This window comes from Gopherus flavomarginatus, chromosome 17 (assembly GCF_025201925.1).
Source record: "Gopherus flavomarginatus isolate rGopFla2 chromosome 17, rGopFla2.mat.asm, whole genome shotgun sequence".
Classification (NCBI taxonomy): Eukaryota; Metazoa; Chordata; order Testudines; family Testudinidae; genus Gopherus; species Gopherus flavomarginatus.
The window spans coordinates 7,580,070-7,599,259 of record NC_066633.1 but is presented as its reverse complement, the minus strand read 5'-3'; the positions used below and the strand labels follow the sequence as shown (position 1 = coordinate 7,599,259).

The window sequence follows — 19,190 nt, the reverse complement described above, 5'->3', positions numbered from 1 at the left end:
ATAGCTGGTCCATGAATGGCCTTTAAATACCAATAAAATCAGTGTACTGGGTTAGGAATTTGTCTCACCCAACTGTAACAAAAAGCCTTGTTTGTATTTCATTTTTTAAAATGGCCGATGCCTTATGGAAAACTCTGAAACTGTCATATTTTAGAAGTCATTTCTACTGCAGGCTGCTTACTCTCTATTACTACAGATATATGCATGAAAACAGAAACATTGCATCTTTAAGAGCTCATTTGTCTCAAGTCGCTTTTTCCCCATCTGAATTCATGACACAGAACAGGAGGTTCTGAACTACTTTGAGTTATAGAAAATCCCTACGTACTTTTCAGCATGAGTGTTAACTCTGGTGTACTGGCCAAATTCCAGTTTGGGTAAATTCATTCCACCTCTTTAAATTCCCCCAAAACTTAAATTAAATTACATGTTAAACAGCTGCCAACTTCTGCCTCAGAAGCAGCTGCATTTCAGCGGTGGCGGAAAGGATTTTATGCAGTCTGCAAAGCATATTGGCATCTTTCAGGAAAGAATATGTCACAGGAATATAAAATGAAGTGGGTATTCACCCACGAAAGCTCATGCTCCAAAACGTCTGTTAGTCTATAAGGTGCCACAGGATTCTTTGCTGCTTTTAGGAATATAAGAGATTATTATTCTTTAGTCACAAATTTCTCAAAAAAACCCAAAAATTATGCCCCAGGTATATTGTAGGCAGAATATCACAGGAGCTGATGAACACTGAAAAAGCAAGAACCTGGTAGAAAGCAAATATCAGTAGAAAGAAAGGGTGAAGGATAAGAAATCTGGGAAATATGGAAGGCTCTTAAGTATTTCAAGCATAGGAGTAGATCCATTGATTTCAGCGGAACTACTCACGTGCTTAAAATTAGGCGTGTGCTTAATTAGCTTCCAGAACCGAGGTCTATATGACCCGAATTAAAAAAATACTTAGCAGTACAAATGCGTTTGCAAAATATTTGTCTAATCTGTACACGAAAAATGAAACTCTGGCTCCACTGAAGTAAATGGCAACACTCTGGCTTCCGGAGAATGAGAATGTTGCCCAGAATGGGTAATTTGCACATACAAATGCACCTAGATAGCCATTTGGACATACAATTAATCCATGCAATTTCTCACACTATGTTTGTGTTGGGAGGCCTATCTTGTCTGGATGTGTTGCTCAATACTCTGCAACACGCAAACATAACTGAATCTGTGTGTTTAGTTCTCAGAGTTTTGCATGAGGCATCCGTGTCTCTTAAAAGACTGATTTTCAATGTGCATTTGTGAGTGATGGTGCCTGAAGGGGTCGCGCGTACAGGAGTGGCTGCTGTATTTGCCTTTGCCAGGCTGCAAAACCAGGCAAAGTTAATTGTTAATTATTATTTTTTGCATCTTCTGTGAGTGACAGCGGGAATCAGACCCAAAAATATTATTAGGACCACACTGATCAAGGCCATTACATCTCTGCTAACCTATGTTTTATCAGGATTGTTTTAGAAGACACTCTACTAATGGTTGCAAAGCTTAAATGAAACGTTAGAGCCGTCTCTCCTAAGGTGCAAGGGAGTTTTTTGCTGTACACATCTAAGGCAATAATATGACCTATAGTAATCCAAATGATGAGCCTTTCTCAACTGCATCTCTAGGGAATTTACATCTTTTGACGTGTCGTTTTTATCGTTTTAGTCTGTTAAATGGTCCAGAAGCATTAGTCAGGGTCACCTCCAATGGTTTGGGGGCCCAATGTGGGAGCATCAGGTTCAGGAAGTCAGCTAGGACCTCTGGTATCTTGAATCAAGAGGCAGTCCCCACCGCAGTGTATGGACAGGTGCTATGGGATTGACATTCAGATGAGTATAGGGTAGCACACGAAGCAAAGCAGCCAGTGAGGATGGAAGGAGAAAACCATCATCTCATACTTGATCAAATTAGAAAGCTAAACGTGTTACGAACAGGTTAGTGAATAAAGCTGGCTTAAAAATAATTCCTCCCCCCTGTTCTTGTGTGGAAATTTGGATGCAGCCTTTCATCAAATCTCAGATTTCTGTAAATTTCAGCCTTCTTTACTCGTGACCCTTTTGTGTTAGTTTTCCCTGTGCTTCACTGTCGCAGATGCCAGTGGAAAAAGAATTTCAAAGTCACTGTACTTTTGAATATAAAATTCACATGGCCTAGCAACAGCTGGCAAGGAGCTCACTTAAGGAGTTGTCTGCCTTCACCTCTTTTCTTGCTGTGGTTCCTTTGCAGTACACTGAGGGGGATGGAGAAGGTGACACCTATTATTATGAATATCCCTACTACGAAGACACCGATGACACAGGAAAGACAGAAGCACCCACTGCCAAGCCTGTTGATGCTGAAGAAGCAGCTAGAGAGGTGACCGAAATTGAAGAGGTAGGTGACAGCGGGGAGGTGGCAAGCTCTTGTTTTGTTTCGTCTTGTGCTTCATTTAAAGACTTGCCGTTCTGAATTTTTATAGACACACAAATGGCATGTGGGTGAAAGGCTGGAGTCTTAAAATGGAAGAAACTACTGTAGATAGTTCTGCATTTGTGCTCTGTGCATGCAGTGTGAGGTTTCCATAGTAATGTGGTGCCTCTACTTCGAGCTGAACGAGGATGGGTAACAAGCTTGGTGGTTTCTGACACCTAGTCTCTCCAGCAGAGCTAGAAGAATACGGGCTGCAACCTTGCAATCAGAGCATGATTAGCCATGGTCTGCACCTGAAAATGTACTTGAAGCAAGATCTTGCATATATGTCTACGTGGAATATTAGCTTTGTGCACCAAGGATGTGTCTACGCTGCAAGTGAACGTGTGATTGTAGCGCAGGTCAGCGTATCCATGCTAGCTTTAATCTAGCTAGCACAGCTAACAATACTAGTGTAGACATGGCATCACGAGTTCAGCAGAATACATATCCAGAGTCCCTGGTGGGCTTGTACTCTCATTGCTAGCTTGTAGTGCTGCATCTACACTCGTATTTTAACCCATGCTAGCTGGATTAAAGCTAGAATGAATGTCACCCCATGCTACAATCACACCTTCACTTACAGTGTAGGCAAACCCTACATCACTTCCACAATAGTAGTTGCTTTTGCCTTCAGAGCTTTTTCTATTGTGCATTTTGAATCCTGAATCTCAAGGCATACATTTTCAGAAGTTCCCATTAGTTTTGGGGCACCCAGCCTGAGACCACTTGGGCTGGATTTTCAGAGCTGCTGAGCACCCGAGGTCCTATTGCCATCAGTTGCCCTGAACACCTGAAATCAAGCCTGTAGGTCTCACACGAGGCACCCAAAATTAGTAGTCACTGCTGAAAGCGTAGTTCTGAGTCCTTACAGCTTTTCACTGAGCTATCAATCAGCTGCTTGCTTGGTTTTAAAGAGCCTTCTTGGTTTAGACAGGAAAGGAATTTTCAACCCCATGTCTTAGCCGATAAGAGAGCCAGAACATCCTCTGCTTTCTCTAACTCGGGCATTGTTTGTGTTTTGCAATAGGAGCTCACCTCTCCAACCACACAAGCACCTACAGTGGTGGAAAACAGAGAGGAGACCAAAGAGGATGAGAAAGTTGATGACCCCATCGTGGATGAATATAATTATGAAACCATTAACGAGGAGTACTACACTCCCCTCCCTTACGAGGACCTCAACTATGAGGATTTAGACACTCAAGATACTCTTACTGAAGATGCTGTCGAAGCAGAAGTCCCCACCAGCACAGTCATCACCCCCAACGCAACCAATGTAATTTCCTCCAAGGAGTCTATGATTTGTCCTTTTCTTTTTTACTTTTAAGTCTTGACAGCAAAGGATCTAATGGAAAAACTTGAAGTGTCCAAGGCATTTGTAGAGAAAAAGGCCTCACTGAAAAATGTAATCCTCCTGCATTTCCCCTGTGTGAACACAGCACTGCTACGTAGAACTGATTGACATTTTTCTCATGAAAAAAGTTTTCCTGTCAAAAAATCTGGGTTTAGTCAAAGTCAATGTTTTGTTCAGGAAAATGTTGGTTTTGACTAATTTTTTTTTAATTTCCAGTCAGGAGAATCAAAATAAAAAAATTGTCTCAAGGCAGAATTGTCAATTAAATTAAAAAAAATATTGATTTGAAATTTGGACATTTCCAGTTCAATTCTGTGAAATTTTTCGGTATTTCAAATTTTTGTTCCCATTTGGAATGGAAGCTCATTTTGAAATGCCAAAATTTCTCATGGTTATGAATGTTACATTTTCCTAACAGCTCTGCTAATAGTAAGGTGAGATTCAAGCTTCCACAATAAACATGCTGTGAAGTGATTACATTTTCTGGTGACCCTCTCTCTCAATGGGTATGTCTACACTACGGGATTATTCCGTTTTTACATAAACAGGTTTTGTAAAACAGATTGTATAAAGTCGAGTGCACATGGCCACACTAAGCACATTAATTCAGCGGTGTGCGTCCATGTACCGAGGCTAGCGTCGATTTCCGGAGCATTGCACTGTGGGTGGCTATCCCATAGTTCCCGCAGTCTCCCCCGCCCATTGGAATTCTGGGTTGAGATCCCAATGCATGATGGTGCAATAACAGTGTCGCAGGTGGTCCTGGGTAAATGTCGTCACTCATTCCTTCCTCCGTGAAAGCAACGGCAGACAATCATTTTGTGCCCTTTTTCCCTGGATTGCCCTGGCAGATGCCATAGCATGGCAACCATGGAGCCTGTTTTGCCTTTTGTCGCTGTCACGGTGTGTGTACTGGATGCCGCTGACAGAGGCGGTACTGCAGTGCTACACAGCAGCATTCATTTGCCATTGCAAGGTAGCAGAAATAGTTACCAGTTGTTCTGTACCATCTGCTGTGCCATTGTAAATTGGCGGTGAGATGATGGTTACTAGTTGTTCTGTATCGTCTGCTGTGCCATTGTAATTTGGCGGTGAGATGATGGTTATCAGTTGTTCCGTACTGTCTGCTGCTGTCATGGGTGCTCCTGGCTGGCCTTAGCTGAGGTCGGCCGGGGGCGCAAAGACAAAAATGAGAATGACTCCCTGAGTCAATCCCTCCTTTATGGTTTATCTAACAATAGAGTCAGTCCTGTCTAGAATATGGGACAAGTGTACTAGAGAACCAGTGTATCAGAGAACCAGAGAGCACAGCCGCTCTGTGTCAGATCCCGCAGAAATGATGAGCTGCATGCCATTCACGGGGGGGGGGGGGTGCCCCTGCAACAACCCCACCCATTGATTCCCTTCTCCCCCAACCTTTCTGGGCTACCGTGGCAGTGTCCCCCATTTGTGTGATGAAGTAATAAAGAATGCAGGAATAAGCAACACTGACTTTTTAGTGAGATAAAATGAGGGGTAGGCAGCCTTCAGGTGCTATGATAGTCCAGGCAGGACATTAAATGGTGGGAGGGAGAGGAGCCCAGCATTCCGCTGCTATGATAGTCCAGGCAGTACAGAATCTTTTCTTTAGACATGAAAGGGGGGGGCTGATGGCACTTAGCCCCCAGTTGCTATGATGAGGACAGTTACCAGCCATTCTGTACCATCTACCGGGAATGACCGGGAGTCATTCCTATTTTTACCCAGGCGCCCCCGGCCGACCTCACCTGAGACCAGCCAGGAGCACTTACGGGCTGATGATGACGATGGATAGCAGTCATATTGTACCGTCTGCCACTGGGGAGGGGAGGGGAGAGGATGCTGCTATTCATTGTCGCAGCACCGTGTCTACCAGCAGCATGCAGTAGACATAGGGTGACATATAAAAAAGTAAAGAAACAATTTTTTTCCCTTTTCTTTCATGGGGAGGAGGGGGGGTAAATTGACGACATATACCCTGAAACACCCTGGACAATGTGTTTGACCCTACAGGCATTGGGAGCTCAGCCAAGAATGCAAATGCTTTTTGGAGGCTGCAGGGACTGTGGGATAGCTGGAGTCCTCAGTACCCCCTCCCTCCCTCCATGAGCGTCCATTTGATTCTTTGGCTTTCCATTACGCTTGTCACACAGCACTGTGCTGTGGACTCTGTCTATCATAGCCTGGAGATTTTTTCAAATGCTTTCTCATTTCATCTTCTGTAACGGAGCTGTGACAGAACAGATTTGTCTCCCCATACAGCGATCAGATCCAGGATCTCCCGTACGGTCCATGCTGGAGCTCTTTTTGGATTTGGGACTGCATCGCCACCCGTGCTGATCAGAGCTCCACGCTGGGCAAACAGGAAATGAAATTCAAAAGTTTGCGGGGCTTTTCCTGTTTACCTGGCCAGTGCATCCGAGTTCGGATTGCTGTCCAGAGCGGTCACAGTGGTACACTGTGGGATACCACCCGGAGGCCAATACCGTCGATTTGCGACCACACTAACCCTAATCCGATATGGTAATACCGATTTCAGCGCTACTCCTCTCATCGGGGAGGAGTATAGAAACTGGTTTAAAGAGCCCTTTATATCAATATAAAGGGCCTCATTGTGTGGACGGGTGCAGCGTTAAATCGGTTTAATGTTGCTAAAATCGGTTTAAACGCATAGTGTAGACCAGGCCTATGTTTTGGATTAAATGCATTGCACTCCCTACATGTTAGTTAATATTCAAGCAGGTCTATTCCCCTCCCTCTCCCAAATTCTACAGTTTCATCCCGTTTGTTTGCTGTGAAAAATTGTCACCATTTTTTTGGCCAGTTTCTGTTAAATATACAGGCATGTGGAAATTCTTACAACATTCTCAAAAATAAATTAACTGAGATATGGAGGGAAACCGCCATCCCAGAAGTTCAACAAAACCAACAAAACCCTGCTGCAGAACAACCCAATGACAACTATCTAAAGCTGGTAGAAATTTTGAAAAATTTGAAATTTAAAAAAAAAATCTCTCTCTGTTCTGTAGCTAGCTGTGTCACTGTTTGAAATATTTGAATCTTAAAAATTTCAAACTTTAAAGGGTAGTAATTATAATTTTTTTCAAAAATTGTTTCCTTTTTGTCCTAACTCGTTCTAGCAATAACCAGGTGAGTTACTGGACAGGCCTTGATAGACACTTAGATAATGTAGACAATCAATTTTGTGATGTCTCATTTCATGGCACCTATTATCTCAGACGGGTCCATCTGTCACTTTTGTCCAAATGGGCAGAGGCAGGTACAAGAAAGGTTGGCTGTAAGCTTGAACACAGCTGCTTTCTGGAGCAATTTGAGTTGTTTCCTGATTGCATCTGTGAATGTTCCATATTTAACATGTGTCCTGCCCTCACCATCAAGTATTGATGTTCAGATGGGTCCTTATTGGTGTTGTCATCAAATTAGACTAGAAGTGTCATGTCTGTGCCTACTAAATTTCTCTCCCAACGAGGAAATAACCCTCTTCTGGACTTCCTCTCTGCCCAGAAGCCTTGACAATCAATGTCGATAGTGGGATAATATTTCCCAGGAGACCTGGCAGAGATTTTCGTTGCTTCTTGAATAGAGAGGGAGAATTTAGTTGTCATACCGTCAAAAAAAATACACCTCTCTGGGAAGCAAAGAAGGGTGTCAAAGAGGGAGCAAAGGCTGGCCAAGAGAATTAAAGTTGGGCATAAGATGCTTCCCAGAATAAATTAAAAGGTGTCATGGAAGCTGGCCAAACGGAGATCCAAGCAGCTGTAGAAAGACAGGAGAGGAGCCAGCAACAGATGAAGGAAAATCTCAAGGCAGAGATCAAATCCAATCAATTGGGAATAAAAAATGCAGTGGAGGAGGAAAGCGAGGCTGCATGAAAAGATACAATGGCCTGGTAAAATGTGTTGAGGAACTGAGCACCAGTCCTGAACAAACAAATAGGTGAGAAGGTTTTCCAGGAAATATAAAACAGCCAGAATTCATTGACTCAACTAGAACTCTCTAGGAGAGAAGCTAGAGATGGGATTTGATGACTTTGGAAAATGCTTGGATGAGGAAATGAAAAGCTCAGAGACCAATTTGGTTGTTAGGATATGGAATCAGAAAAGAAACAAGCTTGAGGTAAGGAAACATGTTAAGACTTTGTGCCTAAGCGCTAACTCCAGGATGCTCTGCAGGACACATGGGAAGGTGAAACGGAGAGTGGCCAGTCCGTGCTTGGACTGCATGGAAGCATTCAGTGTTAGAAGGGAAAAAGCAGGTTCCTGAGAGGTTTATTTTAATAGCTTGATGCAAATGAATGGTTGATAAAATGAACAGGGAGTCAGCAGGCTTAACAGCTGGCTTAAACTGATCAGACCAAATGATGCAGCTGAAATAAACCCCAGAAAAGAGAATGAGTTATCTTGACCTGATAAAGGCCCTTAATGTGAGGTTCGGGCTATCTGCCAATCTGAGTTGATCCAAGTTTATTTAAAGCCAAGGAAGAAAGAACAAGGAAAATCCATCAGAGCAAGGAGAGGACTTTTGTAGGTTAATGTGTCGGGCATATCTTCAGACCAAGGTAGGCATGCCAAATAAGTGAGCAACATACCAGTTTATTGATGACCAAGAGATCACTTGAAAATTAAAATCAGTGGGTGGAAGCCATAGACCCTACCTGCCACCATGGACTTTGAAGGATTTGAATTTCCAATGCAATGCAGCAGTACACCAACCTGCTCATGGGAGAGGTGGAAATGGGGCCCTGCAATCTTGAAGCCTAAATCTGTACCTAATTTTTGTGACGAGAAATGGGATTCAAGTTGGAGACAAGGAACAGTTGAGAGGTTTGAAAACACATCATGCTCAGTTTGACGCACAGAATGTCAGTAGCAGCACAAAGACTAGGGGAGACATGTCTCTCAAGCCCTGGTCCTCTGACGAATTGTCAAACATTCAGTCCAGCCTTACCATCACTCATGATGTAATGATCACTCTTCACCCAGTTCAAGAACCAGAATGGCACTCAGCCCAAGGGGCAAAACATGGAGTAGCTGCACAGTTTTTGTTTACAGCCAGAGGTGGCTGGATTCGACTCTTCAACAGCAGAAAAGGGCAGTTTGCCGGCTGTTGAATACAAAAGTAAAACATTGAAATAATATGGGAGTTTGTGGGATTTATTGGTCACTCTCCCCATCTACTGGAAGTTTCTTTTCCTGAGGCAGATGGTACTGGCCCCTGTTGGAAATGAGATGCTGGTCTAAATCCAGTGTGGCAATTCCTAAATTCCTGTCAGAGCCCTTTAATAAGATCAGGAAACGTGTGCTGTGAACATTAGACCAGGCCTGTTGTTAATGCTAGGGGATAGGTATTACAAAATTGGACTCAGATGGAAACTGTGATTGGAGAACTAGCAGCAGTTCACAAATGGGGTAACTTGGGTTTATAAGAATGAAACTTTTGGAGTCTGAGCATGGGCTTTTGGAAGCAGATTTAGTCAATGAACTCATATTGGCTTTAGATTTCATCGTGGCTAATAACTATGTGATAACTTCCAGCAAAGCAATTCTGAACATTTCAGTATGGAGAAATACGCCTGTGAAAGATGGGAACAAGGTAAAAATATGCTTTGTTCGATGACTGCTCTGCTGGGAGCAAGCTGTTCTCCTCCTCCGGAGGCAGGTGTCACAATTTCAAATTCTTATCTGCAGAATTTTTCACCAAAGAGAGTGGTGGAAAATCTGGTTTGAAGGAGGCTCTTTGGCAGTGACAAAATAAATTCACTAACGTTTGGGTGATTTCTTTTCAGGCCTGCTTGTGACCCAGATTTTTGAGGGTTTTTTTCCTCTCAACATTTCCCCAAATGTCCATTTTTCACACTGAACCCCTCCTCTGTCAACATTTTCAAAAAATGTTGCTTCTTTTTCAAGCAAATTGATTTTTTTTTAAATGGAAAAAAATATGAAGACTTCAGTGTTTGAGTTTATAGCATTTTAAATTTCAAACAAGAAGGTCTTCCAGTTAGGATGTTATGTGTTTATGGCAAGCAACAGATTCTAATGTCTGAAGAATTACTGTTGAACTGAATCTAGGGAAATGTGAGCTCTTGTTAAGAGAATGCCCTGGTCAGCTGATCAGTGAGAAAGAAATTTCCACTGGATGAAGGAGGGGAAGAAGTGGTGCAGAAGTGGCTAAATTCCTTCTGGCTCACAGATATATAGAATTTTCTAGGACTCTGTTTTCATTTCTGGGTTTGCCAACATAGCAGAATGTGCATATGTTAAGTGAGAAAAGAAAACCCAAGGGTGGTAGCTAAATTGTGATTTCATTGATGAATACTTGGCCTTTACAGAGTTAAAAAAGGCACTTCACTGTGTTAGTGTTAGCTTACCCATGTTTTAAAACCCCTTCAGATTAGACACAGATGCTCGTGCTTATGGAATATGAGCAGTTTTGGCCCAAGAACAAGGATTGGAACTGATGGTGGCATATTACAGCAGCTCTAAATCCTTCCCTTTCTGTGAAATAAGTTCTCTCTGAACTGTTAGAAGTAATTAAAGCCATGGACCATATTCATCATAACCTGCATGGGAGAAAAATCTGTGCTCAGAACAGACATACTTCTTCACAATGCCCTTTAGATTCCAGAATGCCATGGGACAGTTGGCCTGGAGGTTACAGAAATTACAGGACTATGATATCATTGTTGCACACAAGGTTGGCCAGAAGCAAGGAAATTCTGATGCTTTGTCTAGATGTCCTCGTTTGCTGAACCATTGCATATATTTCCTCTTAAGACTCAGAAGAGGGAGTTATTTGGGTACGGAGAAATGTGTGCTAACGAATGAATAGTGTCCTCTCAGATGCCTAAGTGCAAATATTCAAAGTTCTGCTTTTGGAACAAGCATAACTGTAATGTTGGATCCAAGATCAGTTTGGGAGTGAACAAATGGAAGATCCTAGTATAGGGAAACCTTGATTTTTCCAAAAATTGAGGGGGAGTGGGTCTTTGTAAAATCTGGGATTCATAATGATAAATTTCAGTTTCAGTATGAATTTTAGATATGGGACCAGATGTAAATTTCTCTATGCTTGTTAACCTGGAGATTGGGCTATCTGGGGTTTGGAATGAGTTAGGGTTTGAGCGTTTAGCCTCATGCCTCTTAATGTGGAATGTCTGGAACTTTTTGTCATGTGTTATTGCTCATACTCTGCGTGGTTTCTCACCCAGGGTATTTTACACATGCAATACATTTCATGAAGCATATGGGAAATTCGGGGGAAATGTCATATTGAGTTCCATATGGGTGTAGTATTTTATATCTGTAATCCTGCTTGCAAGTCCCTTTGAAGGAGTCCATTGGTGGGCCCTGGAAGCCTGTAGGTGCTACTTTACTAAACATTCTTTTATTATTGCTTTGTATTTGTATTTACTTGGGCCATTATCCTAAAGCTTATCCGCCCCTGGTCCTCTCTATCAGGGGGATTCACTAGACTCCTCCCCTTAGTTTTTAGAGCATGTATTGGGTTAGGGGCCTTCTTTGTCTGACACATGCTGCTGTTCTTGTTTTCAGGCCGAGGTGGAAACGAGTCAAGGGGGAGACGACCAAGATAAAGACTTTACTGAAGAGACAATAAAAGAGTATGATGGGAATTACTACGATAACTATTATGACCGAACTGTTTCTCCTGATATTGGGCCAGGAATGCCTGCTAACCAAGAAACAGAATATGAAGGGGTAATGGAAGACTTTCCGACTCCAGACCCTTTTTGAATTTCTTTCCAGCTGCTTTCTTAGCCCAGTTTTTCAGCTTTTGGAGGGGCAGGAAACCTCGACCTACTTCCTCAATCCCTTACACTTCCCCCAGGTAATATGTAGGAGTTATAAAAGGAAAAGGCCCATTAGATTCCAAGTTCTTGTCTACATGGGAGCACTGAGAAAAATTAATCTGAATTAACGAAAGGTATGAATTTTAAATAAATTAAATTGCATTTACCCCCTGTGTAGATGCTGTCATTCAGAATTAAAGTGCCTTACTTCTGTTTAGTTTAATTCACTTCCAGAATGAATTAAGCGAAACCAAATTAAGGCCACTTAAATTCTGAAAAAGTGTGTCCACACAGAAATGTAATGTGATTTAACTAATCCATTTTAAAAGATAATTTAGATTAATTTTCCTGAGTGTTTCTGTGTAGACCAGCGGTGACTCTCCAGGCACCAGCGCTCCAAGCTCGTGCCTGGGGTGGCAAGCCACAGGGGGTGCCCTGCCGTTCTCTGTGAGGGCGGCAGTCAGGCTGCCTTCGGCTGTGTGCCTGCGGGAGGTCCTCTGATCCCATAGCAGTTTGGTGGTGGGTACGCCGAAGCTGCGGGACCAGTGGACCTCCCGCAGGCAAGCCGCCGAAGGCAGCCTGCCTGCCATGCTTGGGGTGGCAAAAAAAGCTAGAGCCGCCCCTGGTGTAGACAAACTTGTAGATTCCAAGGCCAGAAGGGACGACTGTGATCATCTAATCTGACCTTCACCATAACACAGGCCATAGAACTTCCCCCAAATAATTCCTGTTTGAACTAGAGCATTTTATTATAAAAAAAGATCAAAAATTGATTGAAAAGTTGCCCGCGATTAGGTCACCTTAATTTATCCTGCTGCATATGGAGATAATACTTCCCTACATATAGCTGACCTCTGAAACTGCTGTGCACTACAGAGATGGAACAAAACCTTAGATAGTAACAAAATTTAGTCTTTTCTCCTTTTTTAATATGTGTCTTCTGCACCCGTCTGCACCAAGTTCAGTTCTTGGGTGATATAGGCTCTGCTGACTGCGTCTTGGTCATGTTACTGGTTCCCAGTCTGAATCTAATAGAGACAGCAAGTTTATATCCTCTTTGTTTATTTCACTGCCTGTGTTTCTCTTATGTGATACAGATTGGTGGCCCACGAGGTGAGAAAGGACAGAAGGGAGAGCCTGCAATAATTGAACCGGTAAGAATGCCCTTCATCTACAAAGATTTTTCTTCAGGGGGTGGAATTTGTATATGGAATTGTATGGTACTGAAGAAGAGTTCTGTGTAGCTCGAAAGCTTCTCTCTTTCACCATCAGAAGTTGGTCCAATAAAAGATATTACCTCCCCGACCTCATCTATGGAACTGAAAAGCAGTCATAGGCCTGCACGTTCTGTAGTCACATCTCATGCCCACAGCTGCAGCTTGTAGAGAAATGGTCAGTATTTTCCATGAAATAATTTCAAAAGAAATTGAAAAGTTTTCATTTTATGAAAAAAAAATTCTGGTAGAAATTTTCTGGATTTTTTAAAATAAAAATTGAAAGTGATTTTGGGGGATTTTATTTTAAGAAATAGGGATAATTTGGAAAGAAAATAAAATTTTCCATTTGCTCCTTTTCTCCCCTCTCCCACCTAAAACAGCTATTTTTGTTTGTAACAATTCTTTGGCCAGTTTTTTTTTTACCAGTGTTATGTACAAGTGAAATAGCAAGAGCCTGTCTTAGGACTCCAATGACTTTTACTTAGTCGTCGGTTTGAATTACAGCCCTCTCCAGCTACCCTAGTGGGATCTGAGAATCAAGCTGGGTTCTTTCGGTTTTTACAGCATCACCACTGATAAAGTCTCTTGCCCTTATTTTCCGAGCTTCTGAGAACCTGCAGCTTCCCTTGGCTTTAAGAAGAAATGTCCGTGCTCAACGCCTTTTGAAAATCCAGTCCCTGTGTGATCAGAGGTTAGCTAACAATTTAACTGATGTCACATGAAACCGACTGGAATTCAGTTGTCCCGCCCACACAGTGTCTTGCCTTGGTGGGATTAACTGGAGGAACAACTGGTTGTTGTGAGCTCTGGTTGAAAGGTTCACAGGGAACAGAACTATTATTACATAGCCCCTTTCCCATCCATATGTACACTTTAAAATCTCAACTTGCCTCCGTGTTTGCATCCCTCTCCTCACCCCCAGGAAAGACCCATGGGTATTCGGTTCCTTTCAATTACCACTGTTCATCTTGCGCCTGAGTCTCCGAAAGGACAAGCACACACTCATTGCAGACCAATAACTCAATTAACCTCATTTTTCATTGGCAGAATGCCAACACACGGCCAGAAGAGGGGACAACACTTCCTATCTCTTGGAGTCGTTTTTTTTCTGCCCTTCCTCTGTTTCTCTCCTGCGTGATCCTTTCCTGGAGGGTAGGGGGGAGGGTTTGACACCCAGAACCACTGCTTTTAAAAAGCATTCCCTATCCTCCAAGTCAATTCCTTCCTTTCTGGGCCCTGCTTTCGTTCTGCGGACGAAGGAACAAAATGAACAGTTTGTCTAACTGAGGTGTGGAAAGCTCTGTTAAAATACGGGGGCGGGAGGGGGAAGGAACCTGCTTAAACTCAGGCTGCCCCGTCCAATCTGAAATGTTGCAGAGTGAACAAAATAGTTAAGTGTAATCATCCAGAAAGAATTTGGCTGCCTTAGCTGTTTCAAAACACTGGAGCATATGTAGCCATTGCCAGAAAATAAACAAGACCAAATGCTGCCTTTCCTTTCTTCCTTTGGTTCCCGTTTTGCTGAGATAAATGCAGATTCGTTGTGCTCTTTCTCTTAAGCAAAGGCACTTTCTTCAGCTCGGAGCTGCTGGATTGTGGGGGTGTGGTGGCGGGGGTGTGGGGAAGGAGTCCTCTGAACTTTCTTTCCTTTCTTTCAGTCCATCTGTCTTTCAATCCTTACTCAGTGCTGACACTTGCTGGAGGCAGCGGGATAGCACAGTCTTGAGTCTAATGGTGCCCTCCAGCTAATAGTTTCTGTGCTGGCAAAGGCAGCATTAACACTCAAGGTCTCCAGGAGATGCGTGAGGGCAGGGATCTGGGAGTCAGGACTCCTGGATTCTGTTGTTCATTGTTGTACAACTTTAGAGCAAAGCCAAACAGAAGAGAGACTCGCTCTGTCACCTTAGGCAAATCTCTCTTCCTCTCTGAACTGTGACTAAGGGCCTTGTCTACACTTAAAACACCCGTGACACAGCTGTGCCCTTGTAGTGCTTCAGTGCAGACACTACCTCTGCCGATGGGAGGGGTTCTCCCATCTCCACAAGTATCCATCACCTGTTGACTTAGCCGCTGTCTGCATGGGGACTTAAGTTGGTTTAACAGAGCCACACTAAGGGTGTGAAACACCTCAACCAACTTAGTTAAACCCACCTAGTTTTCTAGTGAAAACGAGGCCTAAGATGCCACATTATGATAACTGATGGCAAATGTTGACACTTAGGATGACATCTGACTTTTCCCTCCCCTGCACTATAAAACAGCAGAAATTATAATACCTTTATTAAAATGCTTGGGCTCTTCAGATGGAAGCGAGTAAATTAAAACAGCCCTGTTTTATTTTCATCCCTTCAGATTAACTTGAGGAGCTCCCCGTGTCTGTGTCCCTTTACGTAGGGCATTGCAAATTCCTTTGCTATGAGGCTGCCCAGAAGGGATGGCTGTTGGCATGGATGCAAAATTGGAAAGCTGCTAGTGATACCCTTCATCTTCTAGCAATGGAAGGATGCTGCGAAGGGAGTGGGGAAAGAAGAGAGGCTTTGAGATGAGGAGGGAGTTGAGATATAGGCAGGAATGACTTCATGCAAATGGGTGAAAACAAATTAGGAACAACCTTCTCAGAGCACTTTGCCATCTTATGAAGCCAGGCCATGGGGCCAAACCCTGCCCCTGCGGAAGCCAACAGGAGCTTTGGCACTGGATTCAGTCAGAGCAGAATGGGGTTCCCAAATCTGTGGCTCTCGCTCCAGAAGCCAGAGTTTTTATTTCATCCCACATCCCCTCCTCTTCCCTTGCATGTCCCTCCCTGCCCCCTCCTGTCATACAGCCTGTCTCCTGCTCCCCTGCCTTGTCGCGTTGCACGGATAATGGAAACCACTGGAATTTCTCGCTGAGGAGACTTTCCAGATGTCCCCACAGCCGGAGCCCAACATAAACAAACGGATAAATGTGGGAGGATGCCCAGGCTGTCTGTATCAGGAATAGGTTAATCAGACCTTCCTCTCTGAAGGGCCTTCATTGCCTTGGTGATTGGCTGTGGGAAGCACAGCTCTCGGCACTGTGGCCATTGAGGAGACAGCTTCAAGTATTTCCCACATAAATCTGGCACCCGGCAGCTCTTGACGGTCGTGGGGCTCCTTATATGGGCAATGACTTTCTGGAGAGCTGAGGGGAGTTTATCAGCACTGAGCGGAGGTGGAGGTCTGGGGACGGTTCTAGTCTCCGGAGCTGCCACACAGGCAGATGGGTGGTGTTTTAATTGGTCCAGTTTCTCAAAGGAACTGGAGCTGGGAGGAAGGGTGCAGTTAGGGGCTCCTGTGAGCCCACTGCTTTGCAAGGTTTTTGTTTGTTTATAACTTACAACTACCCTTCCCTTCTTTGCAGAACTAACCAATGCTTTCTGCCCATCGTTCCCAGAGAACAGGGAATCTTAAATCTCCACCCTAACTGGTCCCTTGTCAGCAGTCTCAGCAGAGGGCGGCCAATAGCAACATGGGCCATAAAGACTGAACTGTCTTCTCCCTGCTCAGATCAGGACTGGGGAGCCTTGGCTGGGGCAACATGAAGAAATTGGCTCAATGAGGATCCGTATGCTGGGCGTGTTCCATCTGCCTCCTACTCACTTAACTTATTGCCCCCGGTTCATCTGAACTAAAGGAAAAGAGAGTGTCCAGAGCTAGATCATGCTGGTGACATCTCTGCGTGCTAGGCGGATATACTTTTTAGCTTGTAGACTATGGCCCCTTGAGACTCAGGTGCACTGAATGGAAGCCAGGTCACACTCAAAGCATCTCTTCGGAGCTCCAGGTAAAGAGCTCATACTCCGTCCTATGCTCCTTGTCCAGAAAGGAAGAGATTTCCTAAGGCCTCTCTTCTCCCAGCACATCCATATTCAGCCCTTGTTAGCAGTAATACTGCTTCCGTTCATCAGTCCAAATTTCACCACCAAAGCCCCTTGCTTCCACTTGTCACACTGAGGCCAAGTGTTTCAAACCTGCACTGCTTCACCCAGGACAGATCAGAGGCAAGGAATAGCTCCCACCTCCTTGCACACCAGGAAAGAGCGAGCAAGGAATGTGTGGTCTTGGTAGGTTTGCACCCTGCTCACTCATCCTGGGTACCGGGGCTATCATTATTATTATTTTATTATATTATTTATTTTCTCCTTCCACCTCCTTCCATTCCTCGGCAGGTCATCCCATTGCCCAAGCTGCTTTTAGGATGACCAGCCTTGTCCCAGTATTTAACCTCTGTTCTATTTTTCTGCACCTCACCTGTTGCCATGAAACGCATGGGCACATCTCCTGAAAAGCCTGCGGCAACATGTCTTCCAGATTCTGCAGCTGTGCTAATCAGTTTCAGACAGCTCAGCTATTCCCTCTCCCTCCTCTCACTTATCCTTCCATCCAGGGGGAAAATCTCACTGTCCTAACTCAGTACAAATGAGGGCCATGCATGAGTCTCTTCTCATACCCTTGTAAATTGGGGTAACTCTGCTGCAGTCAGTGGAACGACGGTGTTAAACTGCTGTAGGATAAGGTCCATGAACCAAATTCTCCACTAATATAAATCCGCACGATTGCATTGATTTCACTGGACTTTCCCCTATTAAATCAACAGAGAATTGTCCCCTCCATATATCCAAACAATCCACAAACCAGCCCTTAAATCAGCTAGAAATGGGTAGCGGTAGTATAAAAGCTCCTTGTGCAAGCTAAGGGATATGGCTGCAGAGGGTATGTGTACGTCCTGGTATCCCACTGAGGGAACTGTCATGGTATTTGGCAATAGAGTGTGATCTGTTTTCTCTCCTGGGGGGCTGAAGAAGTGCAGGTGTTGGGGCAGGACTCCCTGTTTGCTGCATGTACCCTGACTGCTTCACTCTGCTCAGCCCTTTCCAGTGTGCAGGACCTAGGCAGCTGCGCTAACATCAGCCCACACTTTCACCGGCTCTGCTCCACTGACTGGCCTTAGCTTCAACCCTGACCTGGGGAGATCACCCTCCTCCGAGGGGGAAGTGTAACTCGATCGCTGGGCTGGCTCCTTCCCAGGCTTCTCCTGACTGAGTCAATTTGACATTTGCTGATTTTTATGGGCTGATTTCATCCTGTAGGAGAAATGACTCTGCTGGCTACAAATTAGCCGGCGAGAGGTGAAATGGGCTGCTTGGAATATGGACACCTTGTTGGATTACGTTGAACTTGGTCAGTGGTCCAACGATGGAAGGGTAGAGCTTGAACCAGGGATCCTTCCAAACCTGTGTTCCTGGTCCTTTCCTCATAGGTCTCTGACTGTTCTATTGGAAAGTTTCTCTCCTGTCTTCCCTCCAACCCCCCGCCCCACCCCTTAAAAAACCCCAACTCCACTGAATACACCATACCCATGATTTAAAGGAAGAGCAAAATATTTATTTTTTTAAACGATGAGATAACGTTACCCTGGCATGGTACCCACACAATGATCTTGCAGGTTCACTCAGTAAATCTCTGCATAAAGCCTGCTAGGGAAAGACATTTAAAGTCCGCTGGAAATGCTTTAGAATTTGATTGGAACTAGGGACAGCATTCCGAGCGAAGGGATCGTCGGCTGCAAAACTCACTCCAGCAAAGCTTGGTTTTCCTGGCCTTCAAGACACAGTGCAGGGCTTTTCATGTGCTTGACCTTGGACTAAGATGAGAGAGGATTCCTCTCACTCTCATCCGGTGTGATTCTGGTTTGGTGGTTAGGGGCAAGACTTTAATTCATGCCCAGCCTGGGCTGAACTGGTTGACAGTTTTGCTTTTCAGTGCACAGGATGTAGTGTGCCAATGACAATGGACCCAGACTCTGCTGAAACAACGTGGAAGCAGCTCAGCACTGGGATGCGCTAACACCTGTTGGGCTTGTGAGCAGCAAAAGACTGGATGAGCTAAGAACAGACAAGACGGGCTTGACTTTTCAGCTCCACTGCGGAAGTCACATTGGGGATGTGCCATGCTAATGACCAATCTCTCTTACTGTTTTCCAGGGCATGCTCATGGAAGGGCCATCCGGTCCTGAAGGCCCAGCTGTAAGTCAGGGTTTTTTTTTTTTTTTAACACTTCTCTGGGCTCTGTTGCTTCCATGTGCCATACCTGGATTTCAGAGCAGTTCAGGGTCACTTTTACTCTGCTAACAGTGGCGGCTCCAGGGACCAGCACTCCAAGGGTGTGCCTGGGGCGGCAAGCCACGGGGGGCGCCCTGCCGGTCCTTATGAGGGTGGTAGTCAGGCAGCCTTTGGCGGCTTGCCTGCGGGAGGTCCTCCGGTCCCACGGAT

At 44.4% G+C, this 19,190-nt stretch overlaps 1 protein-coding gene across 2 annotated transcripts in view; it reads left to right on the top strand.

Annotated features, from left to right (window-relative positions):
• Positions 1-19,190, top strand: part of COL5A1 (collagen type V alpha 1 chain) — a 245,575-nt gene that overhangs the window by 109,991 nt on the left and 116,394 nt on the right. For both annotated transcript variants that reach the window (XM_050926980.1, XM_050926979.1), the window contains exons 6-10: positions 2,257-2,403; positions 3,509-3,757; positions 11,425-11,589; positions 12,779-12,835; positions 18,903-18,944. In XM_050926980.1, coding sequence (XP_050782937.1) covers positions 2,257-2,403; positions 3,509-3,757; positions 11,425-11,589; positions 12,779-12,835; positions 18,903-18,944 — 660 coding nt within the window. The remainder of the gene's footprint in view (positions 1-2,256; positions 2,404-3,508; positions 3,758-11,424; positions 11,590-12,778; positions 12,836-18,902; positions 18,945-19,190) is intronic.